The 24,180-nt window shown below is 41.6% G+C and overlaps 1 protein-coding gene across 5 annotated transcripts in view; it reads left to right on the top strand.

The window, feature by feature from the left end:
• LOC125463008 (copine-8-like) overlaps window positions 1-24,180 on the top strand; it is a 636,730-nt gene that overhangs the window by 376,541 nt on the left and 236,009 nt on the right. For all 5 annotated transcript variants that reach the window (XM_048553605.2, XM_048553606.2, XM_048553607.2 and 2 more), the window contains one exon: window positions 3,620-3,724. In XM_048553605.2, coding sequence (XP_048409562.2) covers window positions 3,620-3,724 — 105 coding nt within the window. The remainder of the gene's footprint in view (window positions 1-3,619; window positions 3,725-24,180) is intronic.

The raw sequence follows: 24,180 nt of genomic DNA, 5'->3' as shown, positions 1-24,180 counted from the left end.
GCAATGGGGCGACCAGAACTGCATGCAATATTCCAAGTGAGGCCACACTAGCGTTTTGTACAGTTGTAGCATGACATCACGGCTCCGGAACTCAATCCCTCTACCAATAAAACCTAAAACACCGTAAGTCGTCTTAACAGCACTATCAATCTGGGTGGCAACTTTCAGGGATCTATGTACATGGACACCAAGATCCCTCTGCACATCCACACTACCAAGAATCTTTCCATTGACCCAGTATTCTGCCTTCCTATCATTCTTCCCAAAGTGAGTCACCTCACATTTATCCGCATTAAACTCCATTTGCCACCTTTCAGCCCAATTCTGCGGTTTATCCAAGTGCCCCTTCAACCTGCAACATTCTTCCACACTGTCCACCACTCCACCGACTTTAGTGTCAACTGCAAACTTACTAACCTATCCACATATGCCTGCGTCAAAGTCATTTACAAACATGACAAACAGCAGTGGTCCCAAAACGGATCCTTGAGGCACGCCACTAGTAACTGGACTCCAGGCTGAATATTTTCCATCAACCAGCACTCGTTGCCTTCTTACAGAAAACCAGTTTCTAACCTAAACTGCTAAATATCCCACAATCCCATGCCTCCGTATTTTCTCCAGTTACCTACCATGTGGAACTTTATCACAGGCTTTACTGAACCCCATGTACACCACGTCAACTGCCCTACCCTCATCCACATGCTTGGTCACCTTCTGAAAAAACTGAATGAGGTTTGTGAGACACGACCTGCCCTCGACGAATCCATGCTGACTATCTCCAATCAAATTGTTGCTTGCTAGATGATTAAAAATCCTATCTCTTATAATCCTTTCCAAAACTTTTCCTATAACAGACATAAGGCTCACAGGTCTGTAATTACCTGGGTCATCTCCTACTGCCCTTCTTGAACAAGGGCACAACATTTGCAATCCTCCGTCCTCTGAAACTAAACCTGTAGACAATGATGACTCAAAAATCAAGGCCAAAGGTTCCACCACCTCCTCCCTAGCTTCCAGAGAATCCTTTGAAAAATCCCATCCAGCCCAAGGGATTTATCTACCTTCACACCTTCCTTACTAACTTCAATCCTTTTCAATTCTAGTAGCCCGTAACTCAATCTTCTCCTCTACAATATTCTCCTTTTCCTGAGTGAAAACAGATGAGAAATATTTGTTTAGTAGTCCCACAAACTTCAATGAGGTATATCATCAGGAAGTCTGCTTTACGAAACGCAAGTTGAAGGTCAATTGCAGTCCAAATTACTGAGCAGATTTGCCTGCTCTACTTCACATCATGCCATGGGATCTTTCCTGCCAAACTGAAGTGGCAGGCAGACCACCTCTTCTGACATCACTTCTGACAACAGAACTGTTTCCTGTTCTCCTGCATGCTTTCTTCTGGTTTGTTTCTCTGTGGTATTTGAAACAATGATTTGGCAGTGAGTCCATGAATGTAAACAATTTGCTCTGTATAAATCTACAACATGAGACAATATCCACCAAAATTGCCATTGGTGTTTAGTCTTGTTACAGACAAGATCAAGAGCCGCTCAAAATAGTTTAAGTAGGTAGCTTAGACCCAAAATATATATTTTTAAATTTTTGAAGCAAATGTAAAGTACCTCTTCCAGATATATTGCGACTAGTCAAACTAACTCAACATTAAGCAAAATATAATTTATTTAAACACTGTAGTTAAAATACAATTGAAGAAAGAAATTTAGAATAACAACTCTAATGGAAAACTTAACAGAATGATAAGTATAGTTACTATTACTAATTAACTGTTCCAATATAGTAATGTCCCATAAACACCCGACTTGACAAAAAGTAAAATTCAGATGCAGATTCTCACATGCAGTTCTCCAATCCATGAAGAAAGAAACATCAAGAGAAAATTAAGAGAGAGTAGCAGCCAGGAGCCATTCACTGAAGCTTCCAACTCAATTGAGGCCACTGGAGCTTCTACTTAAAAGTAAACCTAAATATCCAGAAATCCTGATCTGTGAGCGCTGGCCATATCCATTCAGGCTGTTTAAAAATACAACCCAAGACCTACCAAGCTGTTCACTCAAGTGGTGTTAACTCGCCAGCTCAAACCTCTGCTTCTCAACCTCGCTTAAAAACAAAGCAAGACAAAATAACTTCTTTGAAGTCGCATCATCATCACAGTTTGTAGACCGGAATGGGAAATCTTCAATCGGAGTATATGACGTAGACATTTCCCATTCAAATACTTGTAGTTCCTTTAGAACTGTATGTAGCTCAGATGTAAGAGTGTGACATTGGTGTGTTTATTTTGATACTATTATTGATAAATAATTTTATATGTGGATTTTCTCTGAACTTTATTTTTGGAAGACATTTTGCTCGACTCACTGTGCCAATAAAAGAGCTATTAGTTCCATTCACCTGCACTTTCCTCATAGCTATGAAAATACTTCTTTCTCAAGTGTATATCCAATTTCCTTTCCAGCTTCACCAGTGAATCTGCTTCCATTCTTTCAGATAATGCGTTCAAGATCATAACTGTTAATGTGAGATAATCCATCTGTTATATACTGCTATTTGTATATTAGTATTAAAATAGATCACCTTTGGCAAACTACCAGATTAAGTTCAGAAAATATTGATTTCTTGATGCTGCACTTTGGAAGTAATAAAGCTGTCAGTCCTGAAATGTCCAACAATATCATGCATACACCATTGCCCATCTTCCTTTTAAGCTAAAAACTGATCTTGACTTAGGGTATTGGTTGTAACCCAGAAAGAACTATTTTTCTTTTTGATCAGTGCTGTGTTTCTAAGTTGAATCATACAAACTGGCCTAGAGAATCTCTTACTTTTAAATAATTGAGAAGTTGAAAATGCAGTGTCCCTCCATACTGCACTGTAGAAAACTTTACAGTGCCTTTGAAGCCTGAGGCTGCAGACTTTTAGAATAACTGAATACTGGCTTAAAAAGCCAGAGACTCAATTAATAAACAAAAATATTATTCATTAAGCTATTAAGTACAATTTTTGATGTAAAATTTTATTTTGAACATTTTTTTTCCAAAGCAGAGGAGCACCAAAGCTTAAGCTTATTCTGTCAAAAATACTTCTTTAAACTGTTCAATTTGAAGAAACTAATTAGACATCATTGATTTCCACCACCATTCTCTCTCCAAGCTATTCAAGCTCAAAGTAAGTTCATATCTGTCAGGTATATGATAAGGCCCATATTCAAATGCTTTTGACTTTAGCTGTTGCCAAATCAGAAGCTTGGGCATTTCAAAGCTTTGCCTTCTGGAGAGCCACAGTATTGATCTCTGATAAACTAGCCAAACTAATTATATGTAGCTCTGTCACAACGTTAATGCAAACTGAGACCTAACCTTTCATCAGAATAAAAATACATGTCTTTGAAATAGATCTCATAAACTAGGAAAACATTTGGTCTTTCTAAAGTATGTCATAATGCCTTCTTGCGTCTTTAAGGCAAATAAGAAAATGGTTATAAAAATTTTGTCACCTTGCAGAACAATCCATAGAAAATTTTCACAATTACTGTTACTGTGTTTTAATATTCTAAGTAGCGTATTTGTTTTCACAATCTATTTGTTCCTATTTTTAGCTTCACAATTTGCCATAAAACAGAAGTGGTGAAAAATACCTTGAATCCTGTGTGGCTCCAGTTCTGTATTCCAGTGCGGGCCCTCTGCAATGGCGACTATGATAGGTAAGTTCAGGGCATTGTGGCTTTTGAATGGTAATGCACAGAATCTATGCTTAAGAAAATAATTGACTGGGCATGGTCAGTTCAGTGAAAGGTATCTTTTATAATGCAGACGGTCACAATTGAAAATGAAAGAAATTAATTAAGATTTTACTTTTGATTTACTGAAAGTTTAAATAAACAGTTCAAGTCTGCATATCAAATATATAAATATTTTATAGAATTGCTATCCTTGTATAAATTTATTAATGACACAAACTCTGGGTGCTCCTACCTTGAAACATCTTGTTATTTGGTATCACGCTTGGAAATGACATAACAATCCACTAGTTTTCCTTTGTATGTTTTCAATTTCTTTGCTTTTCTTTTGGGACATAAGAAGACTCAAAGAAACACAGTTTGATGGCTTGAAAGTGCATATAGCAGCATGGAAATAAGGTATTGTGATGATAACTGAGATCTGGCCCAAAAAGAAGGGTAGGACTGATAACAGGTTGGATTGCATTCATGAAAGAAGAGGAATGAAAAGTGACAGTGTGAAATTAGGACAATATCACAGTGCTGAAGAGAGAAAGATATTCTGGATGGATCAAGGACTCACTGCATTTGATGAGAGTTCAGAAAGAATTGACAAATAGTTATTCCTCTGGGTGTATTCTGTTGGCACCAGCAAATGCAAATGATATAGTGGAGCAAATTTTCAGGGAAATTAAAGCTTTGCAACGACAGCATTGTACTGTTAAATGGACGTTTCAATTATCCAAATATAGACTAGGAAAGCAACAATATAAATGGCAAAGAGTTCCTGAAGGGGGTTCAGCAGTTCTTGATCGGTATGTTTTCTGCCCAATGACGAGGCAGGCATTGCTGGATCTGTTTCTGAGGAATGAGTGGTTTAGGTGGATGAAGTTGTCTTTTAGCGAACAGGAATCATTAATTTCATAAGGTTTAAGTTCGTCATGGAAAAAGATAAGAAGCAAACTGGAGTAAAAATAGTTAAGAAGGTCAAGAGCAATTTCAGTAAAGTGTGAACAGATCTGTTCAAGTTAAATTAGAGTCAAATATTGATAGGCAAACTGTAAAGTAGCAATGGGCTTCATTTAATGAGGAGATGGTTCGCTTGGGTGGGGTGTGGGAGGTTGGGGCTGGTAGAAGACGACCGCCGAAAGCCAGAGCCTGGAAAGATCAGAGACAGAAAGATGAAGCAAGAAAAGAAAGATGTGCATGACAAATGTCATAAGTTAGAAGCGAAGTGATAAAAGAAATGAGAGATATAAAGAGAGAGGCGACAGGCAGCTAACATAACAGGAATAATGTCTTCCATCGGCAAGTTAATAAAAGTAAGAGGAGGAGTGTGACTAAAAAGGGGATTTACATATGAAGTCAAAGGACATGGCACAGATGCTAAATTAATAATTTGCTTCTTACTTGTCAAGAAAAACTATATTCCGAACTTCTGGTGAAAGAGGCTTTCAGAAGAGGATGGGAAAATGGCACTGTTTGAGTTACTCTTACAGAGAGTACTCTTACAGAATAGCCTCCTGTACCATAACCATTCTGATTTTATGACCATGACAGACCACAGCCTGTTGAAATTAAACTTTAGTGATTTTTCAAGTAATATAGGGAATGCTACATGGAATTATTGTTGATGCAAATTCCAGTTATTCAAAGTATGTCTTTTATATTTCAGTACTTCTTGCTAAACAATGAACTAAATTTGTTTTGGAACTTTGAGTCATCTACCTACAGCAGAAGAATAAAATTCTGACAGCAATATCCAACTGCTTCTACTTGTCTGTTGTTTTTCCATTTTTGGTACATCACTGTGTACCACTCAGCATTGTATTTAGGGTAAGAATACTCATGATTAACTTGCATTCTACTGCAACAGATTTACTAGTTTTACAGAATGAGTGAGATCGTTTCTAATGGACTTTGGAAGTAAATTCATTTTCACTACTCCATTAGAAATGCTGCTATATTAGGGTAAAGTTTCTTCTAAATTGCCAATAATTAAACATACATGCAAGCAACATATAATCTTGTAATACTTACTTGTTTCTATTAAATCATATATGAAATACTTTTGTCATAAAGTGCCCTATTAAACACAATGATATTAACATTTTACACAATATTGCATACTTCATAAAACATTATTAATGTGAAGAAGGGTCGAGGCCGGAAACGCCAGCCTTCCTGCTCCTCTGATGCTGCTTGGCCTGTTTGTTATCTCCTATTATTAGTGTGAGGTTGCTGACTTGTTCGCTGAGCTGGCTTGTTCTTGTTCAGATGTTTTGCCACCATGCTAGTTGACATCTTCAATGGAGCCTCTGATGAAGCAATGTTATTCTACTCCACTTGGAATTTACACTGTCTGGTACGTTATGGTTAGTAGTCTCATTTCTGGTTTTGTTCTGTATGGGTTTGTATATAGGGTCCAATCTATATGTTTGTTGATTGCGCTATGGGTGGAGAAGCCATAGGAATTCCTGTGCATCCCATACAGAACAAAACCGTAAATGACACTACTCACCATAACGGACCAGACAGTAAAAATTCCTAGCGGAGTAGAATAACGTCGCTCCATCAGAGGCTCCACTGATGATGTCACCGAGCATGGTGACAAAACATCTAAACAAGAACAAGCCAGCTTGGCGAGCAAGTCAATAACCTCACCCACAACCCAAGCTACAGATCCTTACCAAAACCTTAAACATTATTAGTGTTTTAAATAACATAAACCATAATAAACACGAACAACTGAATCTTAATGACGTGGACGATGACAGAACCATGTGAGAATCCCACAGATGACTGTCTTCACATTGGGAGCGACTAATTGCATCTACCACATTGACATGCTGTTTGGGCAGACATTCAACCAGGCTGCTTGTCATGTGGGATCTGCCTGGTGGTTGGGCAGTGCGAGGGTGACATCTTGATGTACACCACACTGAGACGTCAAGCTAACACTCTGCATATGCCAGCTGATTGTATAACAAATACATTGCACATACATTCAACCAAAGGATACTACGTGAGGAGTAGCCCATTGTCCACTCCGGCGGGCGGGGGCCCTGTTGGTCAGCAGTCTTCATACAGTCCAGGGGCTTATCCACATCGAGACATCTGTTTGGGCTGATCAGGGTCAGAAAACATATCTGACTTCACTCCAGGAAGCGGGCCATGGTCAGTCCTATAGAGTGTCACAGCGGTTAGGCGAATGGCATCACATCAATGGGGAGCTAAAAATATAACAGTTAGTCATGTCTTGTTCAGCAAAGCCAGTCAAAGTTCTACATTGAATAGTCTTGTGGAGGATGCAATGGCTGTCTCCAGGGCAGAGGGAGCAGATGAAACTCATTGTCAAAGGGCAATCAAGGCTAGAGAAGGGGAAACAGGCTTCTGTTGGTGGGTTCAAGAACAGTGATGGGGAGATTCTAAAGTTATGATGGGAGTATACAGAACAGCATCAGAATGTATGCTGGGTGGAGGAGCACTCAGTTTGGACCAAGGTCACAGTCAGAGACCCCTCAGGATATGCCAGGTGCCCAGAGGAGCAGATGTTTTAGCCCCTGACACTCTTTCTTAGGAATGAGCAAGGAGCAGTGTAGATATAGGCATTGTGATAGAACTATACTGAGTGCTCGAGTGGGAGGCCATTCCCTCTCTGATTGTGAAGGTAACAATTATGTTGAACATTCATACAATTGGCTCCTTCCAGGGAGTGAAGGGTAACCTGTGTGGGGTTTATCTGTCCTGTACCCACGATGTATTAGGACAATGAATGATATCATCTGCACGATCATTCTGGTTCAGTTCATTTCCTCTTAATGCAGTAAATGCTACAGCCCAGGCAATCGGATTTGGGGAATACAGCTGTCCTTCCCCACATGCAGGGTTCCATTAATCTCACAATGTGCACCAAGACAGCCATATCTCAATACCGAAACATTCATAATCAGAAGGGCTTGCATTTGATTAATGTACAGGCAATTGTGATCACTGTTTTTACTTCATGGAGGTGTGTCTGCCCACTACCCTGGCAGCTGTGATGATTCCTACATGCTGGAGCACACTTGTATACCTCTAGTGATCGAGGGTCCAGATGCCTTGCAGGGCTGGTTATGGTGCGGGGGGGAAGCGAGGGATACCCACATGGCTCATGAAACACTTCACCAATCACTGACTGATGTGGGGTGCAGATACAATGCCACCCTTCAACCGGGACAGTGTGGGAGCAGACGACAGGCCTGCTGAAAATGCTATTCAACTGCTTGGACAAGTCTTGGGTTGGGAGTCTCCAGTATATTCAGGACAGAGCTCTGTGTATTTGGAGCAGACAGTGGGATGTTGTGCTCGTTGCTGGGGAACTAGGGGAATGTGAGCAGACTTCTGAGTCGGAGGATATGGACAGTGGGGAGCAGGAATAAAAACGGAAAATGATGGAAAACCTCAATATGTCTGGCAAGATCTGTGGAGAAGGCAACAGAGTTAATGTTTCAAGTGCAATATGAGCTTACTTTCAAGAAGAGACATATGAGAATCAAAACATTAACTGTACTTCTGTCTCCACAGATGCTGCCAGACCTGCTGAGTTTCTGCCGCTTTTTTCTGCTTTTATTTCAGATTCCCTGCATCCATGGTATTTTGCTGATTTTAGGAAGGAGAAAATTCTCCTTGTGAATGACAGAGCTCAGCTGCGTCAGGTGTTACAAAGAAAATGGGAGCTAATTGAAACCTGGTTCCAGTCAATGAAAGTTGGGCACAGCAAACTATCATGGACAGTAAAATAATTGTTGGTTATCATGCCAACATTTGGTTTGCATGATTGGGGCAAACTGCAGCCTCTATTCATTTAGTTTCTGTTTTGCTGACTGTAAAACAAAAATGTCACCGTTGGAATTATCTTTGTTTGCCTGCATGTCAATTTTCCGTACTGGGGCAATAGTAAGAAGCAAATCTACAGTGAGCATTAGGAACAGAGTGGTCATGACTTAAAGGCAGTATTTATAGAGGATATAGCTATAGGTAAATGTTGTGGCCTGATTGTTCAACAGTGACTATAGTGAGAGAATGGGGTTATATTTCTGGTGGAGTGTTAACTGTAGTGGCTACATAGCAGAAGCAGAATGGTTTTATGACTGGATTACCATTACATTGAGAGCTTAATGTGGGTGTACAGTGCAATATGTTTGTATGGATGTATAGTGGCCTTTGAAAGATGCTGTGGGTGTCAGTGATGCTGTACTTTGAGGGGATAGCCAGTGAGTAGTAAGATGTGGTGAGAGATATGGAGAGACACCCTCAATGAAATGTGATTAAACTGATACTTACATTTTTGGCTAAGATTCAGGCCAATTTTTAGTACAAAAGAGATCACATTATTGATGAAGAACCTTTGCATGCTCAGTTTCAGAAATTTGTTTCAGGATAGTGTCACACATTATATTAAAGTCATTAATGTTTTGTCACATTTTCTTGGAAGCCAATATCTCCTCTTTGCCAATAATCATTTCAGCTGCCTTGAACTTTCCAGCTAAGAACTGGTATGATTCACAGCTCAATGTCATTCAATCCATAAGTGGATTTGCCAAATTTGGTTCTTAAATTGTTCGTATTGGATCGAGGGAGTAGGACAAGAAGGCAGGTTTGTAAAATACTTAACAAATATTTTTTGTTGGTATTTTTATGCAACATGCTGCAGAAAATTGCAATAAATTATCACTCAGCATTTGACTGTGTAAAAATAAAAGGCTGGACATTTTAATATTGCAGGAAGGGTAAAGCATTTCAAGACTAATATTAATTTAAGACAATATGAGATGCACTGCAAATAAAATATGTGAGATGGGTGGAAGTGAAAATGAGCGGAATATAGCTTAAATTATTATGCCATTTGGTTCCCCTTATGTCTGAAGCATATCAAGATGAAAAGCAGTGGCACTGAATGAGAATAGGTAATCTTCACCTTTACAAATGACCTTAAAGGATCCTGAAGAAGCCAGAGCTAAAATGGGAGAACCAGCAGATTGGATTGTTCATCTCCAATTGGCAATTTAATAGAGTGGAATGCAAAAAGCACAGGCTCCAGCATGGGCCTGCAATCCCCCTCCAAATTTGAAATTGGAGTAGGTGCTGGGTAATACTGAAACAGTGACAGTAAAAATGTACCACTTCAGAACACACACACACGGGGCTGAATTTAATCACCTCATGATGAGAGGCTGAGTAAGTGGAGCAAATATCCTTTGGAATTTCAAAGAGAATGAGCTGTGACCTCATTGAAACATGAGATTCTAAAGAGACTTGATGTAGCAAATTCTAAGAGGCGTTTCCCAACCCGTGGAAACAACAACTCAACTCAAAGGCAGGGTCTTAGTGTAGGGCTGATCATTTAGAACAGAAATGACTAGAAATTGAGCAGACCAGGCAGCATCAGAGGAGGAGGAAAGTTTCCATTTCAGGCCAGGACCCTTCTTCAGAACTGGGCAAGGGGAAGGGAGCTTAGAAATAAATGGAGAGATTAGGGGCGGTGCTGGGGAAGGTAGGTGGGATGGTTATAGGTAGATGCAGGTAAGGAGTGGTGAGCTGTAGTCAGTGAGGTGGGAGGGGCGGATAGGTGGGAGAGAAGACGAAGAGGTTGTGTCAGTTCAAGGAGGTGGGGATGAGAAGGTGAGTTGATCATGGGATGAGGCCAGGGATGGGGAGATTTTAAAACTCGTGACTTTCGTGTTTAGGCCTTTGAGCTCTAAGCTCCCAAGCTAAAATATGAGGAGCTGCTCCTCCAGTTTCCAGGTGATGTCACTGTAACACTGGAGGAGTCCACCCACAAACTGGAGGAGTAGCACCTCATATTCCACATTGGGAGCCTACAGCCCAATGATCTAAATGTGGAATTTATCAGTTTCAAAATCTCCCCAACCTGGTCTCATCCCAAGGTCTCATCCCTCCTTCTCACCCCTGCCTCCTTGATCTGACACAACCTGTCCATCTTCTCTCCCACCTATCCGCTCCTCCTATCTCAGTGACCAATCCCCATCACTGCCTACCTGCACTCACCTATCACCATCCCAACTACCTTCTCCAGCCCCACCCTTCCTCCCTCTATTTATTTCTGAGCTCCTTTCCCCCTCCCCAATTCAGAAGAAGGGTCCCGACCCAAAATGTCCTCCTCTAATGCTGCCTGGCCTGCTGTCTTGCCCCAGCTCCACCCCGTGTTATCTTTAATTCCTCCTCATCTCATCTCACTTCTAAAGTGTTGTCTGTTCACTCTGACGCTGTGCCCTTGTTTCTCTTACAAATGGAAACCTTGTCTCCATGTCTACACCATCCACAACTCTCGCTATTGTCTAAGTTTCAGTCAGACCATTCTCATCCTTCTAAAATCCATCAAGTACAGGCCATGACTCTTCAACCACTTCTCATATGGCACATCCTTCATCCCCAGGATAATTCTTGTAAACCTCGTCAGCACCCTCTCCACTGCTAGCATACCCTTCCTTAGATATGGAGCCCAAAACTGCTAAGCAATATTCCAAATGCAATCTGACCAGACCCTTAAACACCCTCAGCAGTACTTATTCTGCTTTTGTATTCTACCCCTCTTAAATGATTACTAATGTTGAACTTCCCTTTCTAACAGCCAGTTGAACCTGCATGATAACCTAAAGAGAATCCTGAGCTAGAGCTCCCAAGCCCCTATGTACTTCAGCTTTCCCAAGTCTTTACCCATTTAGGAAATAGTGTGCTCTTCTATTCTTCCTACCAAAGTGCATAACCTCATACTTTTTCACATTATATTCCATCGGCCACTTCTTTACACACGCTCCTAGCTTATCAAAGTCCTTCAACAGCCTCCCTGCTTCGTCAGCATAACCTTTCCCTCCAGTTATCTTCATGTCATCTGCAAACTGAGCAAAAAATTCCCTCAGTTCCTTTGTTCATATTGGTAATATATAATGCGAATAGTTTTGGTTCCAACACAGACCCCTGTGGAATTCCATTAGCCATTGACTGCCATCCTCAGGAGACCCCTTTATCCATATTGTCTGTCCTGCCAGTCAGCCAATCCTCTATCCATGCATTATCTTGCCCTATGGGCTGTTATTTTAGTTAGCAGCCTCCTGTGCAGCATATTGTCAGTGCATTCTGAAAATCTAAATAGACAACAGCCACTGGCTCTCCTTGGTCAACTTGCTTGTGACATCCCCTTGAGAAAACTGTATTGATTTGACCCTGATTTACCAAGCACTTGCAAGCACTTCACAATCTCATCATTAACAATGAACCCTAAAATTAGGACCAATGACCTTAGATTAGGCTGACAGGCCTCTGGTTTCCTTAGTGCTATCTTGCTCCCTTCTGAAACAGTGGTATCACATTATCCATTTTACTGTCTTCTGGTGCCCTTCTTAACCTCAGTAATTACTAAAAGATCACTACCAACGCCCCTATGATGTCCCCAGCTATGTCCTTCAGAACTCTCTGGTACAGACCATCTGGTCTGGGTATTTATTCAGCTTCATAACTTTCAACTACCCTAGCACTTTTTCCTTAGTGGTGGCCACTACACTCATCTCTGTCCCCTGACTCTCTTGAAGTTCTGATATGCTGCTGTTAGTTTCATAGTGAAAACTGATGTAAAGTACGTATGCAGATCTTCCGTCATTTCTTTGTTCCCCATTGCAACGTCTCTAGCCTCATTTTCCAGCAGTCCAATGTCCACTCTTACCTCTTTGTTACTGCTCAGATATCTAAAACAACTTCTGGATGTGAGTTTGCTCGCTGAGCTGGAAGGTTAGTTTTCAGACGTTTCATCACCATTCTAGGTAACATTATCAGTGAGCCTCCGACGAAGTGCTGGTGTTATGTCCCGCTTTCTATTTATCTGTTTAGGATAACCTAAACCTAACCAGATAAATAGAAAGCGGGACATAATACCAGCGCTTCGTCGGAGGCTCACTGATGATGTTACCTAGAATGGCGGCGACAATGTCTGAAAACTAACCTTCCAGCTCAGCGAGCAAACTCACATCCAGAACCTCCACCTGAGCTACGAATCTTCTCAAAACTCGCTATCTAAAACAACTATAACAAACATCTTTTATATTACTAGCTAGTTTACTCTCCCATTTCATCCTCTCCCCCTTATTGTTTTTGTTGTTATTTCCTGCAAGTTTTAATGATTTCCCAATTGCTTGGCTTCCCACTAATCTTCAGTGCATTATATGTGTTCTTTTGGCATTTATGCTGCCCCTGACTTCCCTTGTCCACATGGTTGCTTCCATCTCCCCTCAGGATGCTTCTTTTTCTTGGGTTGAATTTCTTCTGTGCTTCCCAAATTTCCCCCCGAAACGTCCGCCATTACTGCTCCACTGTCTTCCCTGTTAGGTTTCCCACCCAATCAACTCTGGCCTGCTCTTCCCTCATGTCTTTGTTGTTATCTTTAGGCAACTGCAATATTAACCTCTGTTCCTGTGTTCTTTTGTAACCAAAACAGTTTGAAGAAATAGAAACATTGGAATGTTCACTCATGTTTCGTGGAGCCTTCTACTCAAAGGAGCAGAGTCATGGTCTGATGAATCATCTTACAGAAGCAAGATGCTCTACTATTGTCATTCCACTTTGTTTTGTAATTGCTGCTGTTAGAACCCCAAATGATTTTTAATTATTTTTGTTTAGATTCTCTTATCAGTGTTGGTTTGTGAGTTGGAAATGACTTGTGGACTATGCGACAGCTAGTGGTAAAAGGAAAATGACAGACCAAAGAATCTTTGTTTCTGAGGCGAGGTGTGGAGGCTAATTGCAGACTGATATTTTTGATTAAAAGGGTTCCAACGGACACGGTGACCCGGGAGAAGCATTGTGGTTAAACAGATAGTAGAAGTTTACGTTTGACAAGGGGATTTCCTGAAAATTGGTTCCAGTAGGTCTGGAAGAGACTCTGTGTTCAAACAGATGGCAGTTGTTGAACGGTAGTTGAGGCTCGAGAGGAATCGAGCAGTCTACCAGAAGTGAAGATAACAAAGTGAAGCTGGATGAACACAGCAGGCCAAGCAGCATCTCGGGAGCACAAAGAGATGCTGCTTGGCCTACTATGTTCATCCAGCTTCACACTTTGTTAGCTTGGATTCTCCAGCATCTGCAGTTCCCATTATCACTGATACCAGAAGTGAAGTTGTTTTATTGAACCATTTTTTGTGGGACACGGTTTTCAGCTATTGCTGAGACAACGTGAAGATTTTAAAGCTCCCTGTCTAATCTGCTACACCGGCTTCCGAAAGCTCAAAGGAGTGGAAAGCTGAGTTAGAAGTACTGCTGTCATTACCTAGGCGATCTCATTTCATAAAAGTTACCAAGGACCCCACATTGATGCCTGTGAAACAACGCATCATGTACGTCAATTAAGTGGTTCAGTGAGTTTTGTAATTTTCTTTTATTTATCTCTTAGTTGGGTTTGTCTGTCTGTTTTCTTGTGTATTGGTGGGGGGTGGGGGGGGGACTGCGCTGAAAACAAATGTTTTGAATTTGATGTATTGACCTCAGTTTGCCTTGTTTGTTCCTCTGCTGAGTTATTGTGTGGTTCATAAATAGTTGAGTCTCTTGTGTGAGATACGAAATCAGTGTCAGTAATTCATTAACCAGTGTCTGGAATTAATTATTTGCAAATCCTGATATTTGTTATTTGAAAGTCTGGCTAGGAGCCATTAGAGTGACTGTTTGAGGGTTTGACAGTTTAATGTCACTACTATGTTGTGCATACAGAAGTAATGGGCTGATCTGGTTTCATTGTCTGTCTCCATATCATACTACACGCAGAATTACAAGGAATTGAATTATTTATGTGGTGCATAGGAAAGAATTGAAAAATTATATGCACAGAAGAAGAAACATGTCTGGTTAATGTTAATATTTATCAATTATTAGTCTGTTTTCCATGACAATCAGTGGATTTCCTATATTGTTAACCTCACATAAACGTTTCACAGTACCAAAGCGATCAGAAGAAAATCAAAATGGGAACTAGAGCCAAAATATTACCTCTATCTACATTGAGCAAGGGGCACTCTGTGGCACAGCCTATGAGCAACCTCCTCACAGCATGCAATGTGTCATCAATGCCATACATTGGCAAAGTCACACTCCAGTGTCAATATCCAGGCTCATCTTGACTTCTGGAAATATGTAAGATACAAATCAATCATCCATCAGTGGCAGAAATAGCAGCACTGCTGTGTAGTCACAATTCATGAGATTCGAACCACACCCTGTGTAGTGCATAGACCACATGTGACACAATCAAATCCATCAATGATGACAAATAACTATACCCAAAGCATTTTGGTGCAATTGGCTATTTCAAAGGCGATGCAGAATTTCATCACAAGGATGATGCAACCCCATTTATTGTTTCTTCAAAGAAATGAAGTGTGCACACTCGGGGAAGCATTCAGAAGTGGAACTGAATGATCTGGAGAGAAATGACATCATTCAGAAGGTCAGTCACCACCCAAATCTGTATAGCTCCATCACCTGCATCTGAAAGAAAGATGGTAACATAAGAGTATGACTAGATCCAAGGTGCCTGAACCTCTCACTTAAAAGATGTCCACAAAAGTAACTGGTGCTGGAAAAATTTGATCCTAAATTTTCCAGAGCCAAATTCTTTTCCAAGCTACTTGTGAAACATGGGTATCGGTCTGTCCATATATGAGGAAAAGTCCCAAGAGCTCGTGATATTTGAGATTCCATTTGGATAGTACTGTTTCTGGTGGTTACCATTTTGAGTTATCAGTTAACCAATACGTACTTAAGCATTATATGAATAGGATCATTTAAGAATGTACCTCGCCGTGTTTACATAGCTGATGATATCACAGTTGTGTATTAGACGAAAGGCATGACCACAATCTTTACTCATGACAGCAGTACAATGACATGGACTGACGTTTAACAGTGTGCAGTGCCAGGACAAAGCCATCAAAATAAACTTTTCAGTCCTTTTTTCTTTACCCATGGAGTTTGTTCTGAGGGAGGCAAAATGGAGAATTTTAATCAAAAGCCAACGTCATTGCATAAAAAGGATCTGTAATGCTGACTGAGATTTTTAACCTTCCTCCCACCATACCTTTTCATTGAGTTTGGAAATATATCTCCACTGAGATAACTGTCCTCTATGTGCGGCATGAGAACCACAAAAGCATCTTCTTTCCTTCCAAGCAGATTCTGTCAGCAAAATACTGCCTGTTTCTAATTGACCGCTTCAGAGATGTTATTACGCACCTGTGGAGCCTGTGGGACTTGAACCAGGGCCTCTTGGTTCAGAGATAGCAACACTACCACTGTGTCACAAGAGCCCTAATGTACATTTTAAAAGATGCGGGCTAAGCAGAAACACTGCATAGATATTTGAAACGGGCAGGTCTCACTTGATTGGTTCAGTTGAATTTTTCATGGTAGTTGCTGATTGTATTGACAAAGATGGGTTTTCAAAATTCATTAAATAGACCAGTTATTAAAAGTAAAGTTCTAGCATGATGTGTGGGACAGCTGAAGCTAGGAAAAAAGGATTAAGCATAAGTGAATTTGTTCCCATATTGTCAACCTGCAACTAAAAAATTGTTTGGAGACATCTATCGTTTTAATGCGCAAAAATAATTTGAATGAGAATGTAGAGAAAGTAATGGCTAAATTTGTCACAAATACAACAGAAGGGGGAGTGTATCAAACTGATGAAGATTATGAAAAACTACAGAAAGGCAAAAGCAAATTAGGGGACTCACAGATCTGTATCATTGCAGTTTGATGCAGATACGCAGCAGTGATTTTGGGCAGTGAAAAGAGTCACTGAATTCTGAACTTTAAACTGCAACTTTGAAGGTAAAAGGAAGATGCTGATGAATTTATGCAGGTGTAAGCACTCAATTATAGAAAGTATATTGGAGCCATGGAAACGTGGAACTTGGACCGAATTTTGTGTCTGAAATTTGGAGAGGCTGCTCCCCACACCTCTCCCAATCCCTTACATTTAATGTAGCACGATGACCTTCAATCAACAATCTGGTGCCATCCTACCAGTCTCGGAGAATACAAAAGGCTGAATATGTAATACAGATGTCTAAATTGGAAACTCACATGCCCTTTTGACTGCAGTTTTTCAATGCTTACTCCATTTTTCATGAGTCAGATAGGGAAAGGCCTGAGAGTGTGTCTGAATGTGCTGCTTCAACTGGTTATTAAAGCTTTTGTTACCGTGGCTTAAGCGAGGAATTATCTGAATACTTGAAGAAAAATCATAAGAGTGAGAAACTTAAATCAAACACCACATATATCAGCATCAATGAAAGACATTGTTTGCAGTTGTTTGTGCCCTTGTTTGCTCCACACTCCCCTCCAACCCCACCACACCCGGCACCTTCCCCTGCAACTGCAAGAAGTGCTACACTTGCCCCCACACCTCCTCCCTCACCCCCATCGCAGGCCCCAAGATGACCTTCCATATCAAGCAGAGGTTCACCTGCACATCTGCCAATGTAGTATACTGTATCCACTGTACCCGCTGTGGCTTCCTCTACATTGGGGAAACCAAGCGGAGGCTTGGGGACCGCTTTGCAGAACGCCTCCGCTCGGTTCGCAATAAACAACTGCACCTCCCAGTGGTGAACCATTTTAACTCCCCCTCTCATTCATCCTGCAGCACCAATGATGACACCTGAAGGTTGCAGAAACAGCAACTCATATTCTGCTTGGGAACCCTGCAGCCCAATGGTATCAATGTAGACTTCACTAGCTTGAAAATCTCCCCTTCCCCCACCGCATCCCAAAACCAGCCCAGCTTGTCCCCTCCCCCCACTGCATCCCAAAACCAGCCCAGCTGTCCCCACCTCCCTAACCTGTTTTTTTTCTGTCACCTATCCCTTCCTCCCACCTCAAGCCGCACCTCCATTTCCTGCCTACTAACGTCATCCCACCTCCTTGACCTGTCCGTCTTCCCCGGACTGACCTATCCCCTCCCTACCTCCCGACCTATACTCTCCTGTCCACCTATCTTCTTTTCTCTCCATCTTTGGTCTGCCTCCCCCTCTCTCCCTATTTATTCCAGAACCCTCTCCCCATCCCCCTCTCTGATGAAGGGTCTAGTCCCGAAACGTCAGCTTTTGTGCTCCTGAGATGCTGCTTGGCCTGCTGTGTTCATCCAGCTTCACACTTTGTTATCTATAATTTATTATGAAATGTGTTTCAAAGGAAAAACAAGTCTAGCATGATAGATCTGTATAACTGCAAAGTTCTGTAATGTAGACAGGTTCTATTTCATGAAATGGAGTGTGGTTTATTGTTTATAAACAATAGTGCTGACAGTATATATTAATTTGTAAAAATGCGTAAATATTCATGCAAATTACTTGAAAGGTTTTGAAATGGAATCTCTGAATTCTGAAAGGCAATTGATAATATCTCAGAAGTTGGTGTCAAAATGATTATGAAGCTTGTAGTGTTTACCAGCATTTAAATACAACTTTTATGGCAAGCTAGTGAGGGCAAATGTGTGGTGAAACATCTAAATTGAGTTTTTCTTTCAAAGATGAGCCCCTATGGTTCCCTCCTCAAATGCACTTCATAATGTGAAAGTTGTGTTTTTGCACAGTAAATGTGAACTAATTTCACAACAGAAAGTTAGAGTTTGTCTCTTTCTTTTTACTTTTAAACTTACTTTTAAATTTACCTTTTACATGTATGGAGTTTTATTTCTTTAGGTTTAACTGTTGACAAAGATTCTAAAAGGCAAAATTTTAAATGTCAAGCTTCTTTTGAACTTCTCCTTTCAATCTTTTCTTTTCTCTTTTGCTTAGTCTTTTCTTTCTTTCCTTCCTTGTCCTTATTTTTCTTTCTCTCCTTCTAGTGGTAGTGATTTCATTTGTGCTAACATATGTCCTGCTTCAGACCCGAGACACTAAATCAGGCTGGGTGTATGTGTGAGTGATAATGGGAACTGCAGACCCTGGAGAATCCAAGATAACAACAAAGTGTGAAGCTGGATGAACACAGCAGGCCAAGCAGAATCTCAGGAGCACAAAAGCTGACGTTTTGGGCCTAGACTCTTCTTCAGAGAGGGGGATGGGGAGAGGGAACTGGAATAAATAGGGAGAGGCGGGCGGAAGATGGAGAGAAAAGAAGCTAGGTGGGGAGGTGAGTATAGGTGAGGAGGTAGGGAGGGGATAGGTCAGTCCAGGGAAGACGGACAGGTCAAGGAGGCGGGATGAGATGGTAGGTAGGAAATGGAGGTGCGGCTTGAGGTGGGAGGAAGGGATGGGTGAGAGGAAGAACAGGTTAGGGAAGCGGAGACAGGCTGGGCTGGTTTTGGGATGCAGTGGGGGGAGGGGACGAGCTGGGCTGGTTTTGTGATGCAGTGGGGGGAGGGGAAGAACTGGGCTGGTTTTGGGATGCAGTGCGGGAAGGGGAGATTTTGAAGCTTGTGAAGTCCACATTGATACCATTGGGATGCAGGGTTCCCAAGCGGAATACGATTTGCTGTTCCTGCAACCTTCGGGTGGCATCATTGTGGCACTGCAGGAGGCCCATGATGGACATGTCGTCTGAGGAATGGGAGGGGGAGTTAAAATGGTTCGTGACTGGGAGGTGCAGTTGTTTGTTGTGAACCGAGTGGCGGTGTTCTGCAAAGCGGTCCCCAAGCCTCCGTTTGGTTTCCCCAATGTAGAGGAAGCCACACCGGGTACAATGGATACAATATACCACATTGGCAGATGTGCAGATGAACATCTGCTTGGTATGGAAGGTCATCTTGGGGCCTGGGATAGGGGTGAGGGAGGAGGTGTGGGGGCAAGTGTAGCACTTCCTGCGGTTGCAGGGGAAGGTGCCGGGTGTGGTGGGGTTTGGAGGGGCGTGTGGAGCGCACAAGGGAGTCGCGGAGAGAGTGGTCTCTCCGGAAGGTAGACAAGGGTGGGGATGGAAAAATAGCTAGGATGGTGGAGTCGGATTGTAGATGGTGGAAGTGTCGGAGGATAATGTGTTGTATCTGGAGGTTGGTGGGGTGGTATGTGAGAATGAGGGGGATCCTCTGGGGGTGGTTGTGGCGGGAGCAGGGTGTGAGGGATGTGTTGCGGGAGACGCTGTCAAGGGCGTTCTCAACCACTGCGTGGGGGGAAAGTTGCGGTCCTTGAAGAACGTGGACATCTGGGATGTGCAGGAGTGGAATGCCTCATCCTGGGAGCAGATGCGGCGGAGGCATTGGGAATAGGGGATGGAAATTTTGCAGGAGGGTGGGTGGGAGGAGGTGTATTCTCGGTAGCTGTGGAAGTCAGTAGGCTTGAAATGGACATCAGTTTCTAGCTGGTTACCTGAGATGGACCCAGAGAGGTCCATGTATGTGGTGTTTTCACAATGACAAACTTTATGGTCAAATCAGGGCACAGATGAACCACTCGTTGATTTTGCTATTCCGAGTGATCTGACACATAAGCTTCTCTACCATGCTTCACACGTTTAAAATGCCCAACTAAGAGTATTATTTCAAAACGGGTTATTAAAGAATTGAGAAAAATTCAATTCATTTGAGTTTTTAAAATTCATTCAAGGAATGTGTGCATTATAGGTCAGGCCAATGTCTGTTGCCCACTCCTTCAGATGGTGCAGGTGAGCCATCTTCTTGAATCAGTATTGTCCATGTGATGTATACACACCAAAAACAAGAGGGTCTTGAGAAAGGTAGGGAATGATTGCTTGCTGCAGAATTACCATCCCCTTACAAATCTTTCAGCTACAGCATTTATGTGGCTATTCCAATTAAGTCTGTGGTCAATGATAACCACTAGGATATTGATGATGAGGGTTCAACAAAGGTAACACCATTGAATCTCAAAGGGACATCGATAGATTATTTGTTTCTGGCAATGGCCTTCATCTGGAATGTGTGTGATGCAAATATTACTTGTTACTTAGCAGTCCAAGTCTGAATGTTGCCATTTTCAGCATCTGAGGAGGTGTGAATCTTGCTGAATATGTGCAATCATCGTTAATAAGTCCCCACTTCTGACTATGTTGGAGGGAAGGTCGTTTATGAAGCAGCTGAAGATTGTTAGGCTTAGGTTAATATAATGAAGAACAACTGCAACATTGTCCTGGGTCTGGCCAGAAAACACCTGGGTAATTTCCATATTCCACATTGTTGAATAAAAGTATGATGCAGCACTGGCCACATGCTGCCAATAGGACAAGTTTAAATAACAGTCATTTAGGAAGAACTGTCAGCTTTCCTTTTTCAGAGCCTGTTGACATTTCCTTTTACTTATTCCTGAATCTTAGTAACTTCTCTCCTTGTTAGCAATTCTTTCTGTATCATTCTGTCATTGTGTAGCTGCCGTTGCTCATTGTGATGTTCATTAATTGAAGACGACTGGCAGTAAATTGTGCTTTACTGTCGGTTAAATTACTACTTGTATGAAGCAGCTGTCCTTCCGTTTCCTAATATGGTGGACCCACAGGAAATTCACAGTTCCAGCTGCCTCTTTTGTGGCAGCTAAACAGAGAGAATTTCTCATTATAAACACTGTTGTGTTCCTGCAAGTTGTCAGTTCTATTATAAATTTCCATCAGTCCGTTCAGTTGAAACGTATGCTTAATGTTTGTCGCACTGAAGGGATGGAGTGGCTGTCACAGAAAGTCCATCTTTAGTTCAGAGGGTTGTTGTAGGTTAATGGTTGACTGAATCACGTCAGTACAACATCACAAAAAAGGCCATGCACGGAAGAAACAGCATTTCGGGTTTATTTCTTTGTTTTTTTTGGAGGATGAAATAGCATGAAGTTACGTTGTTACAATTTTTCTCACTGTATCTCATCAAGTACAGATTCCTGCAAATGTTCTGTTTGAGGAACATTAAGTTGAGTCACTCTAGGTTTTTGAGGCAACCTATTTTTGTGATTTACGTACACCTTTACTGTTTTAGATTTCACACATATCTCTTCAGCCACAGCGAAAGCACTGAGCTTTGAACTGTCATTAAGAGTGTGCAAGTGTAAGAAATCATAAATACAAAGAGAAAGACAAATAGTTACTCTTTAAAACTGGAGCAAAATTGTTACTAAGCTGGGAAAGCTAGCTTGGCAGGCCAGGTCCTGGAAGCCACTCTACAAGGACTCTGAATATACACAGGATAGTTTCAAGCAGGCAGCACATCCATCTTCTTCCTCAACTGAGGACTCTCCACCACTATGGTCAACAGGGCCCTCAGTCATGTCCAACCTATCTACTACACTCCAGCCCTCACCTCCTCGCTTTCTTCCGACAACATCGATATGGTTCCCCAGTCCTCACTTAACATCTCACCAGCATCCACATCCAAAGAGCTATCAGCTGCCATTTCTGCCAGTCCAGTGGGATATTGCCACCAGACACATACTTTCCTCCTCTCCATAGTCAGCCTTCTGCAGGGACCTTTCCTCTGGGACACCCTAGCCACTCTTCCTGCACTCCCATCACCTCCCCACATCTCCAGGTCACCATCCCATGCAACCACAGAAGGTGTAACACCTGCCCATTTACATCCTTCCTCCTCAGGATCCAAAGCTCCAGACACACCTTCCAGGTGTTATAACACTTGACCTGTACTTCATTCAATCCAGTCTACTGCATTCACTGCTCTACGCTGGGGAGACAAAACTTACATTGAGTGATTGCTTTGCAAAATACTTGTATTTTTTCTGCAAAATGGGCGAACTGATTTTTTGGAATACCTGCATTCTGTCTGTAAAAATGACACTGAGCTTCCGGTTGCCTGAAACTTCAACATGAGTGCCTTTGCCAACTTAACTGTAAAGCCTATAAATCTAGCTCTGTGCAGATTGGGGCCTAGCCTTTATGGGGCACTTATCTTGGTGCAGCAGCAGCTGGGAGGGGCACAGTAACCAGCAAATTGCAGGAATCCCATGAGAATCTTCAGTGTGGCTTTGTCAGAGGGAGGTTGTGCCTAACAAATTTGTGAGAATTTTTTTGAAAATGTGATCATGTGTGGATGAGCAAAGTTCAGTTATGTCTTCACCTTTTAGAGTAGGATCCTGCAAAAAATAGCCTAGAACTCAACCAGGCGCCAACTGAGTGTCATAGTGAGAGATTTTGGGGAAGTGAGAGGGAATGTTGTGGATGGTGGTAGCAAGGAAGATTGCTGAGGTGGGGCAGAGAGTATTTGGGAATATGGAAATTGATGATTATGAGAGTTCAGGAGATGGATTCGAAAACCTCAAGAATCATGGGAGATTAGGAGAGAGATTTGTTTTAATGGATCAGCAATTACAGGTTTAACCTGAAGGAAACATGCATGAACTTACTAGCAGTGCTTGATAGAAACAAATCAGCAGAGATGGTTTAGAAATTTGAACCTTGTTAAAATGCAAATACCTGCCTCTGTAAAAACTTTAAAAGATTAACCTGATGTTGCCTTAGGTTGAATTCATCTTGCCTTAATTAAATCAGAAGTGGTTAAGCCTGACACTGGGCTGGCTTGGATTTGAAATTAACTTTCTCCTTCTAACCTGACCCAAACACAAACATCGTTTGGAGGTTAAAATTGAATTCTTAAAAGGCCAATCAAGATACTTCAGGAGTCACAGAAAAGTAGTGAAAAAAATATAGATGGGATTCAAGATCAGGAAGTTGTAGGACAAAGAGTTGGAGAAAGAAGCAGAGACAAAGGGAAGCGCTCTGTCAGGAGTGCTAATTTTTAGATTTTACAGTGAAGGAGATGAGCACTTGGATCATTCTGTGCCGTTAGAACAAACTCATAAAGAAGTTCTAGGAACCTATAAGCATTTACGAGTTGGAATAGGGAATCACAGGAAGCTATGCAGAGGTGGCAAAATGGGAAGGTTGTTGGCTCTGTACTGGGGAGAGTAGTGAGCAGCTCAGAACAAACCTGCAAGCATTCATCTGTAAGCGTAACTAAAAGAATGGGGATTAAAGAGTCCAAAAGCAATATTTGTTTTATATAAGATTAGAGCTCATGGAAAACTAAGAGATATTGGTGAAGTTAACAGCCAGTGAAGAGTACTGGAGTTTGGTTATAAAGCCCAGGGGAGGAGGAATGCAAGGCAAGTGGATGATCAACTGGAACAGGAGAAGTTGTTGAGGCAGTCCGTGATAGAAAGGCTTTTGACAAGATGTTTCGAGGCCAGATTGACAGAAGTGAAAATTGCAATCCCTTGTGAAACTTCTTGAGATTTAATGACCTGTCATCTTGTTAACCTCTGGGAAGAATTTCTGAAAAATCCATGGGATCTATCTTGATTAAATTTGCTACTTGATGCATGCTGTGGGTATTTGATCACAGTATATTACCCTGGTTTATCACGTTACAAAGATACTTCATGCTTAATATTACTTTGAGGACTTCAGTTGTGAAGGTTTGTAGAAAAATATTTATTTACAAGTGCTTTGACAAT

This window comes from Stegostoma tigrinum, chromosome 21, assembly GCF_030684315.1.
Source record: "Stegostoma tigrinum isolate sSteTig4 chromosome 21, sSteTig4.hap1, whole genome shotgun sequence".
NCBI lineage: Eukaryota > Metazoa > Chordata > Chondrichthyes > Orectolobiformes > Stegostomatidae > Stegostoma > Stegostoma tigrinum.
This window is presented reverse-complemented; position numbering and strand designations above follow the sequence as displayed.